Source organism: Danio rerio, chromosome 22, assembly GCF_052040795.2.
Source record: "Danio rerio strain M-AB ecotype USA chromosome 22, GRCz13ab, whole genome shotgun sequence".
In the NCBI taxonomy this organism is placed as follows: Eukaryota; Metazoa; Chordata; class Actinopteri; order Cypriniformes; family Danionidae; genus Danio; species Danio rerio.
Window position 1 is genome coordinate 39,672,923 of NC_141042.1, and position 18,251 is coordinate 39,691,173.

Here is an 18,251-nt window from a genome sequence, read left to right on the forward strand (position 1 = left end):
AGTTCTAGTGGATTTCAAATATTTGAACACTTTAACGTATGTTTGCGTTAAAACGAACCCACTGGCTGAGTTAAAAGTAACACAAACGCATTGGTGTGTTAAGGAAGTAAAGCATGCTGTGAATCCTTTTGAAGAGTGTGCAGAGGTGTCCACAGGTTTACATAAAGCCGCTGAGCTCCAATTTGCATCGTTTCTGATGAAGTTGCATGCATGCATTTACAAGAGTAACGTCCAGCTTTGCATTTCTTATTTGAGCATTGTTATGTAAAATGGTGTCACGATGGCGCAGTGGCTAGCACAATCGCCTCACAGCAAGAAGGTGAGGCTCGAGCCTCGACTGGGCCAGTTGGCATTTCTATATGGAGTTTGCATGTTCTCCCCATGTTGGCGTGGGTTTCCTCCGCGTGCTCCGGTTTCCCCCACAGTCCAAACACATGCGCTATAGTGGAATTGGACATGCTCATCCACAAAATTAAGCCCAATCAAATAATAAATGCACGAAAAGAGTATCTGATTTACTGGAATGAAGCAGCCGGGAAACAAAGTAAACGTTATTTAGACCTAAATAGAGATTATACCACTGCAACATATCTGAGTGCAGTAAAGGACAGTAAACTAAGAACAATGAGCAAATACAGGCTGAGTGCTCACAGTCTGACTGTAGAGTCGGGCCGATACAGACAGAACTGGCAACCCAGAGAGAGCCGCATCTGCCCACACTGTGCCCAGGCAGAGGTGCAGACGGAGGAACACTTCCTGACACAAACTATCAGCACATCCGGGAAATATTCAACACCAAACTACAGAGCATTTACCATCAATTCACTGAGTTATACAATACAACAGCTTCAATATTTACTAGGGGAAAAACATGAGTGTGTCCTTCTAGCGGCACAATGCCTGTTACAAACAGAGAGAGCAGACAAATAAATACATCAGTGATGCGCCTGCAAACACACACCTATATAATTATAAATAAATTATTGTAAATATACTGATTATTATTGTTTTTATTACTGTTTTATCCTAAAAATGTACAGTTTATTCAGATCTATTTTTGTATTGAATTGTATGAATAATTAATGTTGAATAATAATATAATATATTGAATATTCATGTGATATGTTGAATAATATGATGTATTGTTGATATTTTATTTAATTATTAAATATAAATATCATATTTTTCCTTTTTTATTTTTTATTTATTTAATTATTTTTTTTTTTTTGCTACTACTACTATTTACTGTGTGTACTGTTTTTTTTATTATTATTATATATGTATGTTAATTTTTATGTAAACTTTATAACTGCTTTGGCAATACATTTGTAACAATTGTCATGCCAATAAATAAATTATTGAGTTGAATTGAGAAAGAGAGAGAGAGAGAGAGAAAGAAAGAGAGAGAGAGAGAGAGAGAGAGTGAGAGAGAGATAGAGAAAGCGGGGCGAGAGAAAGTGGGCGGAGTCATCGCGGACACACTTTAAAAGCAGTGCACGTCAAGGATGTCGCGCTTTTCACATCTTGAAGCGAAACTCCGCGGAGGAGATATAAAAAATCGTCTATTGTGGCATTTTTGTTTCGTCTCGCCTTGAAATCATGAACAGGATATTCTAAAGGAAACTTTATAATTCATCTGAAGAGCGGCAGACCTGTTTGGCTTTTATTAAAGTAACACTCTGAGAAGAACATCTCTCAAAATGTGAGTATAAGTTCTTCCTCTGTTTGTTTCGTTACAATTATGTTATTGTCAATATTTTATTAATTCCTATTTTTATGTTATTGTTATTAATAATATTTATATTCATAAAACGATCTCCTCTTATGAATTGTCATCACGTTACCTAGGCTACATCACAACAAGCTTAGTGAAAGTTGTCAGCATTTTAAAATATTATTATGACAATATTCATATTATCTATGATCATGTGGATGTAAGGAAGAAAGCATCAGCATGTGTGGTTTGCTTTATTTAAATGCAGACCTCAGAGCCGTAAAACACTGACATAGAACCAAGTCCACTCGCATCAACAGGTTTATTTACATAATAATATAATATAATATAATATAGAGGTTATTAATGTGACCCATGCGAAATGATAAAGGATTAATGTATGAAAACAGTGTTATGTCTTTGGGTACAAACAATATTAGGGTATCACTTTATTTTGATGGTCCCTTTAACGCATTTTGTTTATTTTAAGATACATTGCATTTACTGTACATGCCAACTAATTCTCAATAGATGTTAAGTAGTACACTTAAAAAAAAAAATATTCAAAGATGATTCCTTAGATTCACTAAAATTTTTTACGTTAAGTGGTTCTTAACAATTTATTTGTGTTGAATTTAAACAAACAAATTAAGTTGAACATTATTAAACTTAATTTGTTTGTTTAAATTCAACACAAATAAATTGTTTGCAACAGTTCTGCATGCAACACTTTTTTCAGTGATAGTGAAGTACTTGTTGTTAAAATGTTAGGTGGTATAGTTAAGTAGTAGACTTTTTGTTAAGAAGTTTAGTAGACTGTTAAGCTGGGGTTAGTGTAAGTTGATATGTACTTGCAAAGTTTCTTATAGTCAGTTAAATGTCTGTTGAAGGAGCAGTATCAACAGATATTAAGCAGACTGTCTACTAATACTCATGAGAAGTAATTGGCATGTAGAATGCAACTTTTAGTCAATAAAATGTGCAATAGGGACCATCAAAATAAAGTCTTACCAATAGTAGTCACACATGCCCGTTTCAGATCGATTCACATATTCAATTTGAACAAAATGTAAATATATTTGATTGTGCCGTTATTAAAGCTTTGCTTAATCAATATAATTAAATAAATAATAACTATTTTAATTATTATTTAAAAATTATTATTATTAGCAAACCAAATTTCGCTGGCAAATATTGATTACTTTTCAGTTCCATTTGATTTAAAATACTTCAACACGCTGTGTTAAAAGTTACACAAAATGTAATCCTTAATCTAACACTCACACTGTAAAAATATATATATCACTTTTCATGTTTTATACTCAAATAAACGCCATTATTTCATGCAAAATACAATGATAATAAATAAAAAATACTTGATATGAAACACATTTGATTATACAAACTAAATTTCATCAAAAAATATAGATTATGCATGAGATTTAAAACAAACATCCATAGTTTATACGTCATTTCAACACATTTTGAGGTATTAAAATGGTGCATGTGTTAATGTACATCTCTAATCAGTGACTTAAGGATGGCAGTGCAAAATACAACAATAAAATATTTCATGCAAAATACAACAATGATAAATAAAAAATACTTGATGTGCGACACATTTGATTATGCGCGAGATTCATAATCTCCACACAGTTTTTTGTCATTTGAACCTATTTGGAGGTATTAAACGGCGTATGTGCTCATGCCGCAGATGGAGTTTGATCACTGACTACAGGATTGCCGTGCAAAATACAACAATAATAAACAAAACAAACTTGATATGTGACACATTTGATTACGCAAACTCAATTTTGTTGGCCAAAAATAGCGATTATGCATGAGATTGAAAACATCCACACTGTTTACATGTCATTTGAACCCATTTCGAGATATTAAACAGTGCATGTGTTCATGCCACAGATGTAGTCTGATCACGGATTACAGGATGATAACAGTGCAAAACGCAATAATAAAATATTCCATGCAAAATACGACGAGAATAAATAAAAAAAAATACTTGATATGTGACACATTTGATTATGCAAACCAAATTTCATCCAAAAATATTGCTTATGCATGAGATTGAAAGCATCCACACTGTTTATATGTCGTTTGAACCTATTTCGGGTTATTAAACGGTGCATGTGTTCATGCCGCAGATGGAATCTACATCAGGGCTATTCAACTGGTGGCCCGCAGGCCAAACCCGGCCCCCGAGGCAATTTATTCCAGCCCTCCAAATAGACCAAGACATCAAAAATAAATTTAGTTCAGTCGATAAGCGGCCGCTATAGTCATAAAGTGATATGAAGTGTTAGTGGTCACTGACTACACAATAATAGTGTAAAATACAACAATAAGAATGAATTTTTCCTTGTAAAATACAATAATAATTAAGAAATAACTTTATATGCAACATATTTGATTATGCATGAGAGTCACTGTTTCAATATCACACATTTGATGCCATACTAAATAGTGCATGTGTTGATGCTGCAGATGGAGTTTACCTCTCTGCTCACTGACTACAGGATGACCACCAGAGAGCGCTGGAGGGTCTACAAGCGCGTCAGCCTGATGTTCCTGCTGGCCGTGGTCACCCTGACCGTAGTCCACCGCGGAAACCTCACATCCCTGCAGGACTTCCAAACCGACCACATCGAGAGACAAACCCGCATGGAGCTCACGGCGGACAGCGGGGTGCAGAAAAAGGCGACTGTCAACTTCTGGAAGACCATCCAAAGGCTGCAGTCCACCACGCAAGGTTCCAGGATAACCCTAAAACAGGCTCCATCAACATGGGATGTTGACAGCTCCAACTGCAGCATCAACCTCAACTTCTCCAGCCAAGAGTGGTTCACGGGACTGGAGGACAACTTCAAGCAATTCCTCCTCTACAGGCATTGCAGATACTTCCCGATGCTCATCAACCACCCAGAGAAGTGCTCAGGAGAAATCGACCTCTTGATAGTCATCAAATCCGTAATCACTCAATTCGACCGTAGGGAAGTGATTCGGAAAACTTGGGGCAAAGAGCAAGTCCTTAATGGAAAACGAATCAAGACTCTCTTCCTCCTAGGAAAATCCTCCAATCTCGAAGAGCGCGCCAATCACCAGAAGCTCCTGGAGTATGAGGATTACATCTACGGGGATATCCTGCAGTGGGACTTCATGGACAGCTTCTTCAACCTCACGCTCAAGGAGATCCACTTCCTCAAATGGTTCTCCAGCTACTGCCCGAAAACACAATACATCTTTAAAGGCGACGATGATGTGTTTGTAAGCGTTCCCAATATCTTCGAGTACCTTGAGATCAGCGGAAACTTGAAGGATCTCTTCGTTGGGGATGTCCTATTCAAAGCCAAGCCCATTCGTAAGAAGCAGAACAAGTACTACATCCCGCAGGCGTTGTATAACAAGACTTTATATCCACCCTACGCTGGAGGCGGAGGCTTCCTGATGGACGGCGCTCTTGCAAGGAAACTATACGGAGCTTGTGAAACCCTGGAGCTTTACCCCATTGACGACGTGTTTTTGGGGATGTGTTTGGAGGTGCTGCAGGTCACGCCGATCAAACATAACGCGTTCAAAACCTTCGGGCTGGTGAAGAATAAAACCAGCCGGCTGAACAGAGAGCCGTGCTTCTTCAAGAGTCTGATCGTGGTGCATAAACTGCTCCCGCCGGACCTGATGAGCATGTGGAAACTGGTCAACAGTGACTTGATCTGCTCGCAGAAAATCGACTTCTTAGACTGAATCTGAAGGAGAAGCCGAGAACTTTGAGGTCGCTCGAAGACAACGTACTCCTTTTTTGGGGAGACTTTATTTAAATTTTATTTATGTACCAAAGTGACAGAAGTGTGAGGGGATTCGTAGGAACTTTTGGCCAACATTTATACACTGAAACAAATGATTTATTTGATTTACTAGGTATTTTTTTAAGGTTTAGTGGTTACAAAGTATTTACCGAGGTCAACATTGCAAGTGGTTCATCACCTTTCAACAAACTTGTCCTAAAACTATTGAACAGCACCCACTCTTGTTCAAGGACAATTTTGAAAAGCATTTTTAATTAACTTTAGATGTTGACTACTGCATACGGGCTGATTTAAACGAATTAAGCTGAACATTACTGCATTTACTTTACGTTCAGCCCATATAAGTTGTTTGCCACCGCTTTAACCTTAGAAATGTTAAGTGAATCCAATCAATCATCTTTTTCAGTGATAGGCTGCAAAACAAAAACATCACCCCCCCAAAAAATAACTAATAATTTGCTCAGCCTAATGTTTTTTTCTTCTTTTAGAAAAACTGGTTTGACAATCTTCTTTGGAAGTATGTAAAGGGAAAGTTCACCAATGTAAAATTTACATTTTCCACTTATTTCCTCTCCCTAAAGGGGTTTTAAGCCTTTAAGAGTTTCTTTCGTATTATTTTTTTGTCGCTTGTTCAAACTACTTTTGTTCTAAAGCAACACAATTCTTGACATTTTGTTGAGACAACTTGATTGTTTTATGTTCAATCCATTTAAATATGTTAAAACTAGTAAGTTAACTTAAATCTTTCATGTTGTCCCAATGTAAATCGATTGTGTGGCATTGTTTACAGCATAGCTCTCAAACTTAATTCCCGGAGGGCCGCAGCTCAAGCCTAATCGAACACAGCTGATCCAAGGCGTTCAAGACTACTAGAGACTATCATGCAGGTGTAAAGGCCAATTTATACTCTTTTATACAACAGTTCTGTCTGGTTCTCAAATCTGATTGGCTGATAGCCGTGCGATATTCTGCAATATCAGAATTCCTACAGCCTCTTTACCCTTTATGTATTACTCCGCCCACATACAGCCAGCAAAAAGCAGACACTACAGATGTAAAGTTTAAAACATGCTGGCTCAACTGTTTTAACTCTCAGCTTATGATATGAATCCGGAAGAAAGTAGTTCCTCATACAAAAGGGTTTCTGAGACTCTCCATGTTTGATTTAGTTTTTATATACACAATTCTGCCGTCAAACTGTTGTATAAACGCAGTATCACTCTCGTAGCAGTGCGATATGGCTGTATATCGGCACTGGTGGGGGCACTAAGGCAGTAACGCACGCCTCACACCAGTGCCGATATACAGCCATATCACACTGCTACTCGTGTAGTATTGCTCATGCGTCAAACGCACACTTATGCCATGGTGCGGCCTACGCGTGGACGCATAGCCCTCGCTGTGGCCATCGGCATCGCTGACACGCATCTCTCAAAAAATTGTACTACACATCGCAACAACGTGTAGCGCAAGCTCTGTGATTGCTCGGCTTGGTAGCGCTGATGAGTGTGGGCGGGACCGAGAGCAGTTTGAGCCCGATAGAGCGATTGTTTACAAGTGTGGATGTCCGTGATCGTAAGTTTTGTTTTATGTTTACCTCATAGTTAAAGTTGTTGCACATCCGCCGGTTCCTGCCTCAAAATAAGCGAGTTTGAGCTACTTGTACATTAAGGAAGCGTTCAGAAAAAACAAAACACCAGAAACTCGACACCGAGGAACATTAACACCTCACTGCCAACTAGCGTTTCGGAAGTGTAATTGCAGAGCAACAGAAACCGCGCAGAAGTATGAATGCACAACTACGTGTGTTGCATGCGCCATGGGTCACGCCGATTACTTGACGCAGAAGTATAAGTTGGAGGTGATCAGAGCTAAACTATGCAGAGCTGCGGCCGTCCAGGAATTGAGTTTCAATGAAAGCCGAAAACCATTGACTTCCATGATTGGAAAAAACAATACTATGGAATACAATTGTTAAAAGTTTCCAACATTTCTCCAAATATCTACCTTTTTGTGTTTAACGGTAGCTTATAAATGTTTTAAAGGGTGAACAAACTGTGAGAAAATGTTCATTTTTGGGTGAACTACCCCTTTAAGAAAGTGTATTTTGTCTGAAAGCCTGTGTTAACTTCCACAGGATAAAAATAAATGGTCACACTTTATTTTGATGGTCCGTTTGTTGAATTTAAGTTACTTTGCAACTACGTGCCAACTAATTCCCATTAGATTATAAGCAGACTGTTAGGTTAGGGTTAGTGAAAGTTGATATGTACCTTCAAAGTTTCTTATAGTCAGTTAAATGTCTGTTGAAGGAGCAGATATTAAGCAGTCTAATACTCAAATTGACCATCAAAATAAAGTGTTACCAAATAAATTGGCTGCAAAGACATTTTTGAGTCCAAAATGAGTCTCAAAGTGAAGGAAACTAGTCTCTACCTCATCGTTTTTGTTTCAGTCTGCCCCCTTGTGGACGAATGTTACCCTAGCGTGTTTAATCCAAGTGGTACTCACTGCAGAGCCACATGGGCAGAGCTGAGCTCCAGCTCCTTTTTTAAGCCCATAAACAGTATATACAATGTAAACATATACATACAACAACAAATAGGCACAAGAATTGTCTTTAATAAAAAAAAAAAAAGAAAGAAACAGCTAAACACAGAGGGTATAAAAAAAAAAAGTCATTGAACATTGGAAAAGAGCCGCAATTTTTCTTGTTATCAGACAATTGGATCAATGAAATGAGCTCCAGCTCCTCCTTGCTGCACCTCCTCTTCTACAAGTGATGTCACTGGGGGTGGGGTAGGTGTACGCATTAAAACAGCCATAGGAGGAGGAGCTGGAGCTCAAGCTCCCCCTCATTGTACAGTAGGCGAGCTCCACCCATGTGGCTCTGCAGCGAGCACCCTCTCTGTTTTAAAGTGCATGTTTTACTTTACTTTCAATGATGTACATTTCTGAAATTACATGCTGAGATGTGAAGCTAGCTCAGGTTACAGCATTTAGATCTTGATCCTGTGCATACACACGTTTGATTTGCCCGTAGACTGGAGCTTTTACTTCAAAACTGTGAAGGTACATGTAAATGTCGAATTAATTTATGAAGCACCTCCTGGGATCGGAGGAGGCGAGTCTGGTGTAGGATATTCAATTGTACTTGAAGGTTCATGCAAAACATGGACATTCCTAATCCGAACTGCATGGTCTGATTGTGTAGGAAAATAAATATGTTGGTGAGCAAACCGAGGTGAAAATGTATTCGTGTTTGTAAATAAACATTTCTTTAAAAGAGACCAGAGGACTGATGATCGTTTCTTTCTCTCCCGTCCAATCAAATCACACATCGAAGGTAAATCCCATCATAATGAACTACCCCGAAATAGGGTTGATCAAAAGAAATATATTAATGCAATTCAAATATATAATATATGAAGTTATATATGAAACTACTGATGACACGTGCAAAAGGAGAATGTCAGAGTGTTTCTGCAGACAGTAGAGTAATAATTTACTATTAAAAGCTGGTTTTATACACACACTTTTGCCACACAACTGTGTTTAAACCCCTTATAAAAGATAGAAGTAAAGTTGGTTTTATATTCACACATTCGTTCATTTAGAAGTCTCTATATTGTTTACCATGTTACTTTGAATATTCGATCGGAATTACCATGCAAGTATGACTTGAAAACAACATTAACACTGTTTATTTGATTGTGAACAACCCACATAGCAAAATTTCTCTGGCCCAGCTCTGGCCCACACAATCAGGTTTTGCTTGGCCCACATGCCGCAGTGAATTACGGTACATGACTGGACCAAATCTGGCTTCCAGACAAGGGCCAAACACAGACCATATCTGGGCTAAGTCTCAGCCAAGTTAATAACTCATAACTGGGCCTGAACTGGGCCAGATAGGTTGGTGTGTCACGATTGCAATGAAATTGATAAACGCATGGAGTGATGCGCTTTAGGCACACTATGGGCACGCTTTTTCTCAAAGTGACCTGATTGGTAGAATTTTTTTTCTTTATTCAAAAATAATTTTAGTGTATTTTAAACGTGGGTCAAGACTGGCCAAACTCACATGGCCCACTTATCAAATTTTTAAATCTGGGCCAAATACTACAGTTTTCATCTGGCCCAAATCTTGTGTGCGTACCTTAAAGACGGTGCCACCTCTGCCAAACCCGGGCCATGTTTGGCCCACATGCTGTATGCCAGTGCCGGATGAATGCCTGCTGTGCCAGCTTTATGCCAAATCTGGGCCAGAATTCTTTGCTACTAGGGAATGTTGTACTTTGATAGTCATTGGCTGCTAATATGATTTTGCTATTTGGAGTTTGGAAATAATACTTTTATGAAATTATATTATTAAGGGGAAAGTCTGAATGTGCAAATATAAAACCAACTTTACCTCTATTTATAAAAGTGTTCTTTGCATAATAGGTCCTCTTTAAGTATATGTCAATAGATGAACTAATTTTTGGTAAAGGTAACGCAATCTAGTATTCACAATATTTAGCTACAAATTATTTACATGGACAAGCAGCCAAGGTTTAGTGGACAATCCATAAATCAGTGTCAAACAAACCATAAGCAAGTAAACACAAAACAAACACAAAGTAAACAGTTTTGACGATCTCAATGCACACAGATCAACACACACTATACCAACACACAAGGCAAGAGTAGCCAAAACAAGCAGATCAAACGCTCAGCACACCTGAAGAAGAAGCCACAGGTGAACATCTCCACGTCCAAAGCGCAAGTAGATACTCCAGCACACCTTCAATGCCTGCTCAAAGATTTAATAACTGTTGTAATGTGTTAAAGTATGTCAGAAATGGAGCAAGTATTGATTATCTGATTACTTTTCGCAGATTTTGACAAGAGTAGCCCCCCTACACAGATTCTGCATCTCGATACTTTTACTATGTCCTACATAGGGCTTAATTTGTGCCAGAACACACCTCTGAAACTTCAGCTAGTACAAAATGTCCCTAGTAGCAAAGAATTCTGGCCCAGATTTGGCATAAAGCTGGCACAGCAGGCATTTATTCGGCACTGGCATACAGCATGTGGGCCAAACATGGCCCGGGTTTGGCAGAGGTGGCCCCGTCTTGGCACACAAGATTTGGGCCTGATGAAAAATGTAGTATTTGGCCCAGATTTAAAAATGTGATAAGTGGGCCATGTGAGTTTGGCCACTTTGAGAAAAAGCGTGCCCATAGTGTGCCTAAAGCGCATCACTCCATGGGTTTATCAATTTCATTGCAATCGTGACACACCAACCTATCTGGCCCAGTTCAGGCCCAGTTATGAGTTGTTAACTTGGCTGAGACTTGGCCCAGATATAGTCTGTGTTTGGCCCTTGTCTGGAAGCCAGATTTGGTCCAGTCATGTACCGTAATTCACTGCGGCATGTGGGCCAAGCAAAACCTGATTGTGTGGGCCAGAGCTGGGCCATAGAAATTTTGCTATGTGGGGTAGATGGCAGAGTTCTTACCATGTCTAGAAAATATGACCATATCACCCCAATTTCATCCTCCTTTTCGTATTGATTTTATAATATAGCTTCTTACCTATCAAGCTCTAAATAATCTAGCTCCTGTTTATCAAACCAACCTTCTGTCTCGCTACAATCCAGCTCACTCTTTTAAGATCTCAAAACTCAGGGCTTCTGGTAGTACTTAGAATAGCAAAGTCCACTAAAGGAGGTCGAGCCTTCTCATTTATGGCTCCTAAACTCTGGAATAGCCTTTCTGATAATGTCCGAGGCTCAGACACACTCTCGCAGTTCAAAACTAGATTAAAGACCTATCTTTTTAGTAAAGCTTACACTCAGTGCATCACTTAGCAGTTTGATGCATGAATGTGCTCCACACAGGTTTCTTCATCTTGTTTATATACACTATAAACAGCAGCTACGCTAATTATTCTCTTTATTCTCTACTTCCACCTGGGTATACTCACCCTGAGGCCCTCAGACTATGCAGTGCAACTGATTCAATCCAAGACCAGTGACGAGATGATCCCAAGGTTCCCATAATCCTGGACCAGGCCGTATCCTGAGCAGCTGCTGTGGTGGTCATGGAGGAGCGGAGAGCGGGAGACTGATTCATGTGATGCTCCAGGGACAGACGAGTCTTCGTTCTCCAGCGCCTAGACTGCAGCTCTGCACAAGACGTTAGATCAGAGGAGAAATGGTCGTGCCCAACTGAGCCTGGTTTCTCTCGAGGTTTTTTAATTCTTCACTTTCGCCAATTGGTGACGTTTTTTCCTCGCCACTGTTGCCATTTTCGGTTTTGGTTTTGTTTTTAACATTTTGGTGCATCCCAAGGTGGTAGCAGTACAGAGACAACAGAATAATGTGTTGAAGTACAAGTGAAATACAACATATTAAAAAACTGAAACCCAAATTTAAGTGTTTGTCATTAGTCAGGTTGTTTCACCAATGAAAAACGTGTATGATTTCATCTTCATTGTTCGTTTTTAAAGGCCATTTATTTATACAGTTATTTCCTGATGCATATCTTGAACAGCAGGAACAAAAAAATACAGGAAATAACTGGAACGACAGGGCCAAAAACATTTATAAGGGAAGTCTACAAACTGCTATGCAGACATTTGACACCAATCCTTTATATGACTAGACTTAAATCGCATCGTGTATAAAAAAAGAAAGCCAAAAGCCACGTCAAACTGTGACTCAACATGTATTATCTCGCTAAATAAAACCAGCGCAGGATTGATCCTCACCTACATCTGAAGCCATCCTGATTACTATCTGTGCTACTGTTAAACAATAAAGCATTAACCTTTAAACGTTCCTGATAGCGTGTGCTTTCACATTTGTGTCAACAGTGTGCCAAAATCGACACCTATAAAGAGATCAATGAAGGAGTCTGGTGTGGAAAAAACTGCTGGTACAAAGTCTAGACCTGAGCATTCATTCATTCTTTCATTTTCTTTTCAACTTAGTCCCTTTATTAATCTGGCCTTGGAACAGCGGAATGAACCACCAACTTATCCAGCATATGTTTTACGGAGCGGATGCCCTACCATCACTGGGAAACACGAATACACACTCATTTACACTCATACACACTCAACCAATTCACCTGTAGCGCATGTGTTTGTACTGGTGAGGGAGATCGGTGCACCTGGAGGAAACACTGGGAGAACATGCAAGCTCCACACAAAAATGCCAACTGACCCAGCCGAGGCTCAAACCAGCGACCTTCTTGCTGTTAGGCGATACATATATGAATTTATAATGGCTTTATCATGACAGTCATGTTTATGACAGATTTATGACAGGTTTTGTTGTCTTGGCAATTTCAGGTTTTCATGACGAAGACAAAAAATAGGTTATGATGTAACCTGTATAATTTATGTCAAGTTTGCATTTAAAATATAATAATAAAATTATATATATATATATATATATATATATATATATATATATATATATATATATATATATATATATATATATATATATATATATATATATACATACAAGCAATATCACATGACTAGCAGTGCGATATGGCTGTATATCGGCATTGGTGGGAGGCGTGCGTTGGCATGAGGCTGCAGACCGAGTGCCTTAGTGCCCCCACCAGTGCCAATATATCACTCTGCTACGAGTGTGGTATTGCGTTTATAAAACAGTTTGACGCATTATTGTGTAAATAAAAACAAAATCAAACATGGAGAGTCTCATAAACCTTTTTGTATGAGGAACTACTTTCTTCCGCGTTGGATTCAAATCATAAGCTGACAGTTTAACAGCAGAGCAAGCATCTTTTAAAGATTCGAACGACACTTTAGATCTAACAAGGAGTGTCGAGTTACTTCATAGCTCAATATGCTTGAGGTCGATATTGAGCTCTTTTTTAGCCAACCTTGTCTTTAAACAATTTACGGCCCATACATTTTGCCGCACAGTGTTGTATTCATGCTGATTTTTTCTAAATAGTCCAATTCTGCTGATGTAACGGCTACACTTCTTGCAGTTTGCTTCATTGATGTTGTCATTTCATCTTCTTCTTCATCTGATGGGCTTTCATAGCTAATATCGAAGCATACATTAATAAAAAAAAATTTTAATAAATAAATAAATAAATAAAATTAATTAATAATATTATTAATATTATTATTAATAATTAATATAAAATTAATAAATACATTTTTTATAAATAATTTGCCATGTCTGTTTTGCTAAATGTATTCGCTAGGACGGTTAAAAACTTTGTATCTTTTTAAATAGCTTGCTTGGAACTCCTTGCAAGCGGAGTGATACTGTGTACATGGGTAAAGAGGCTGTATGGATGCTGATATTACTTAAATATCTCACGGCTATCAGCCAATCAGATTCGAGAACCAGACAGAACTGTTGTATATATATATATATATATATATATATATATATATATATATATATATATATATATATGTGTGTGTGTGTATGTGTGTGTATGTATGTGTGTGTGTGTGTGTGTGTGTGTATGTATGTATGTATGTATGTATTTGTATATGTATGTATGTATGTAACAATCTATAACCATGGGTATTTATGGGTATTTTATTAAATCTGTTAGGAATTTGTGTTGAACAAAACAGCAAGTCAGATGTTTTTATACCCATCTGTGGTCTGTTTATCAAGAATAAAAGTGGTAAAAATCTTCACAGCAAACCTCAACAAATTTTTCACTGTGTCGTTATGCTATAACAAAACACTTCAGGGAAGATCAGCAATGTTGATTTATGACTGGAAATTCGAGTATTCGCTGCTGAGAAATGTTGAAAACTTCCTTAATAGTTCAGCAAGTGTGTGTACATTAGCTTTGCGAAAGAGTAAAAGTCTCAAGCCAAAGGTATATGTGCATGTATATGTATATGTATATATATATATATATATATATATATATATATATATATATATATATATATATATATATATATATAGTTGAAGTCACAATTATTAGCTCCCTCTGAGTTTTTTTTTCTTTTTTCAAATATTTTCCAAATGATGATTAACAGATTCAGGAAATTTTCACAGTATGTCTGATAATATTTTTCTTCTAGAGAAACTCTTATTTGTTTTATTTTGGCTACAATAAAAGCTTGTACATTTTTACAAGTCATTTTAAGTTCAATATTATTAGCCCCTTTCAGCTATATATTTTTTCGATAGTCAACAGAACAAACCATCGTTATACAATAACTAATTACCCTAACCTGCCTAGTTCACCTTATTGACCTAGTTAAGCCTTTAAATGTCACTTTAAGCTGTATAGAAGTGTCTTGAAAAATATCTAGTGAAATATTATTTACTTATTATTTACAAATATTATTTAATATTATTTACTCATCATGACAAAGATAAAATAAATCAGTTATTAGAGATGAGTTATTAAAACTATTTTGTTTATGAAAAAAAAAAAAAAATATATATATATATATATATATATATATATATATATATATATATATATATATATATATATATATATATATAGTAATTGATTGATTAATTAAAGCTTTATATATTTTTTTATAAGTTAAGAATGACAGATAGTCGTCTGCCTCAAAACTTAGTTGATCTGAAACCTTTATCTCCAACGGTGTCAGAGTAATAGATTAATTAAAGAGCTTAGTTTAGTTTATTCAACATATCAAAAAATATGGATTCAGAACATATATAAAAACAAAAAAGGCAAAACTGTAAATAACAAACATTGTTAGAATAATATTCTGAGTATTTTACAGTAATGCCTTATCTCAAACCATATTAGAGTCTATTTTATAGGTGTGTAAAAGTGTATTAAGCAAAAAATTTATTTCAGTGCCATAAATAAAAACAATAAAGCCACGATTAAAAAAAACATTTGATTTAAATGGTGTTAATTGATTTATATTGTAGGGTCCAGCTAGTTAGTCCAAGTACGGTGTCTACTGGTGGACGAAGGTTCACTGCATGTTCGGTCTGCATGTCTGACTACAATTTTAGTATGAGGTGGTTTAGAATGCTAATATATTTATCCTGTAATGATAATGATTGACCATGCTTTTACTGTTTTAAATAATGGTTTACACACAACATAGTTGGTTTACAAAAACAAATCAAACATCTTGTTGCACGACTACATTTGATTTGGATTTTATTGTTTAAAAACAGAAAAATAAATTTTAAATGAAAATCTGAAATATTTTATGGCATGCTTCAAACAACAAGGGTCATTTAGTATTCAAAAATGTTTTATTTTGAATATTTTTTTAAACAAATTTACACTTCACATTTTCTGATTTGTCATAGTATATGTATTAAGCCTGGTGCTTTTACCATAAACCAACATATCAACCACTTGGTAGAGGCTGGTATTTTCGAAATTATGGGATGTGTTGAAAAAAATGCATGTGTTAACTAGTGTGTTAACTATCCTAGTAGCAAAGAATTCTGGCCCAGATTTGGCAAAAAGCTGGCACAGCAGGCATTCATCCGGCACTGGCATACAGCATGTGGGCCAAACATGGCCAGGGTTTGGCAGAGGTGGCACCGTTTTTAAGGCGGCACACAAGATTTGGGCCAGATGAAAACTGTAGTATTTGGCCCAGATTTAAAAATGTGATAAGTGGGTCATGTGAGTTTGGCCAGTCTTGACCCACATTTAAAATGCACTAAAATCATTTTTGAATAAAGAAAAAAAATTCTACCAATCAGGTCACTTTGAGAAAAAGCGTGCCCATAGTGTGCCTAAAGCGCATCACTCCATGCGTTTATCAATTTCATTGCAATCGTGACACACCAACCTATCTGGCCCAGTTCAGGCCCAGTTATGAGTTGTTAACTTGGCTGAGACTTGGCCCAGATATGGTCTGTGTTTGGCCCTTGTCTGGAAGCCAGATTTGGTCCAGTCATGTACCGTAATTCACTGCGGCATGTGGGCCAAGCAAAACCTGATTGTGTGGGTCAGAGCTGGGCCAGAGAAATTTTGCTATGTGGGTAGCGACATTAGGAGTTAAGAAATGCAATCCAAACATTTTTTTTTTCTTGGTGGAATAGTTAAAGGGTTAAGCTGCCATCATCAATGCCTTTTATATAAAGTATTAAACACATTTCAGTAGATCAGCACTTTCTCCTTAACAATGTCATTCCATTGTTACACATAATTTTTCATATTTTATTTGTTTTGGTTTTTATGTTTGTATTGTTCAAGTTTTTAACCTAAATCTGGTTTAATTTCATGTCAAAAGCTCCTTTAGAAATACTGTAAAATACATGACGTATTCAAATTTTCCCCGCTGCTGTATTAAAAAACATAAACAAAACGTATTAGGCTCCACTTGAAGTTAGTTTAGGGACAGAAAACCGAACATATGACCTTATAACTACACGTAAGTTAGTCAAATTAATTAATTTAGACTATGGTTACTTCATTGGTTGATGGTTGAGAAATTATATAAGTCTTGTGCAATAAATTATGTATGTCTCTCTGACTTAAAATATTCTATGACAGGCGGAAAGAGTTCATGGATATCAAACCTAACCGCCGTATTTTGCATTGTGGTAACTATCACCACAACATGTGTTTTTGTTACATAATAAGCCTAGTTTACCTTTCAGACAACGGACAGGAATCCAAACAAGTCATCTTCAATTTTTAACTGCTGGAGGCGTTCATGTTGTCGTCGTGTTTTCCTCCATCTTCTTTCTTGAGGACTCTGACATCATCTGGACGTTTACCGACATTACAGCAGACGATTGTAGATCGAGAAGTACAATGATACATACGCCAATTATTTTACATTTGAGGAATAATCCTATATTAGTCACTGAATTAAAAAAAAACGAAGAAAAAAGGGCATTTGTTTAAATGTATGATCGCTGACGTACGTGGCCATTCATGTGATCAAAGTATGAAGTGCTCATATATTAATACATATATCATCAAATATTTAGTATTAAAGTTTGCGTATTGGATAATCTAATTAAAGGGAAAGCTCTGTTTTAAATTGTTTAGAATTGTAAAACTATGGTACGTACATTTTTTTATTCAGTAATGAAATCGACTAACCAAAAGTTTGGTCATATGGAGCCCAGCACGCGACAAAATTCTCAACTCTGAACTTTCACAAATTCGGTTTGACTCCATTAATTGTTTATAACGTTAAGTTCAGTTTCTGATTTTATCATCTGATATGCATATAAAACTATATAAAATTCAGCAAATGTCTCGTTACATATTTTAGTCTGTGTTTATCTGAAAATAAGTAACGAGATTTATATAATTTATTTATTCTATTTTGTTAACATGAGCCCCCAACCTCCACAGTAGCATAAAAATATTAATGATCCTCACTGAATAGATTATCCGGAGCTGTATCCCTTCTAGACCCATTTTAGAAGGTCCATCAGGTAATTAGAATCAACACTCTCAGTAAAGAAGGGATACAGCTGCAGAAACGTCAATACAGCATAATTTATGACACCGTACAGCAGCAGTTAATAGTTTTACATTACTGCGGAAGGTAGTTTTAGAGTAGGGGTAGACATGGCTAATTTAATACAAGTTTACGCTGTATATTTCCTGTTATTAAATTAATGTGAGGGTTTAGTTTTGGGGTAAACATTAATAAAATAGAATCAGCAATTTAAGAAACATACTCTACCAATGGACTCGTACTGGATTCCTGGAGGGCCACAGCTC

At 36.8% G+C, this 18,251-nt stretch overlaps 1 protein-coding gene across 16 annotated transcripts; it reads left to right on the top strand.

Annotated features, from left to right (window-relative positions):
* Window positions 1-1,512: 1,512 nt before the first annotated feature.
* On the top strand, window positions 1,513-8,825 carry b3gnt7 (UDP-GlcNAc:betaGal beta-1,3-N-acetylglucosaminyltransferase 7). Of its 16 annotated transcripts, none has more exons than XM_087302351.1 (5): window positions 1,513-1,702; window positions 4,217-6,765; window positions 6,831-7,686; window positions 7,896-8,151; window positions 8,214-8,825. In XM_087302351.1, exon 2 carries the CDS (start codon window positions 4,217-4,219, stop codon window positions 5,471-5,473), a length of 1,257 nt encoding a protein of 418 aa, XP_087158477.1. In that variant the 5' UTR covers window positions 1,513-1,702; the 3' UTR covers window positions 5,474-6,765; window positions 6,831-7,686; window positions 7,896-8,151; window positions 8,214-8,825.
* The last annotated feature ends 9,426 nt before the right edge of the window (window positions 8,826-18,251 follow it).

Excerpts from the sequence above, each read along its gene's own strand:
- b3gnt7 (XM_087302345.1), top strand. The coding sequence starts at position 4,217 with ATGGAGTTTACCTCTCTGCTCACTGACTACAGGATGACCACCAGAGAG.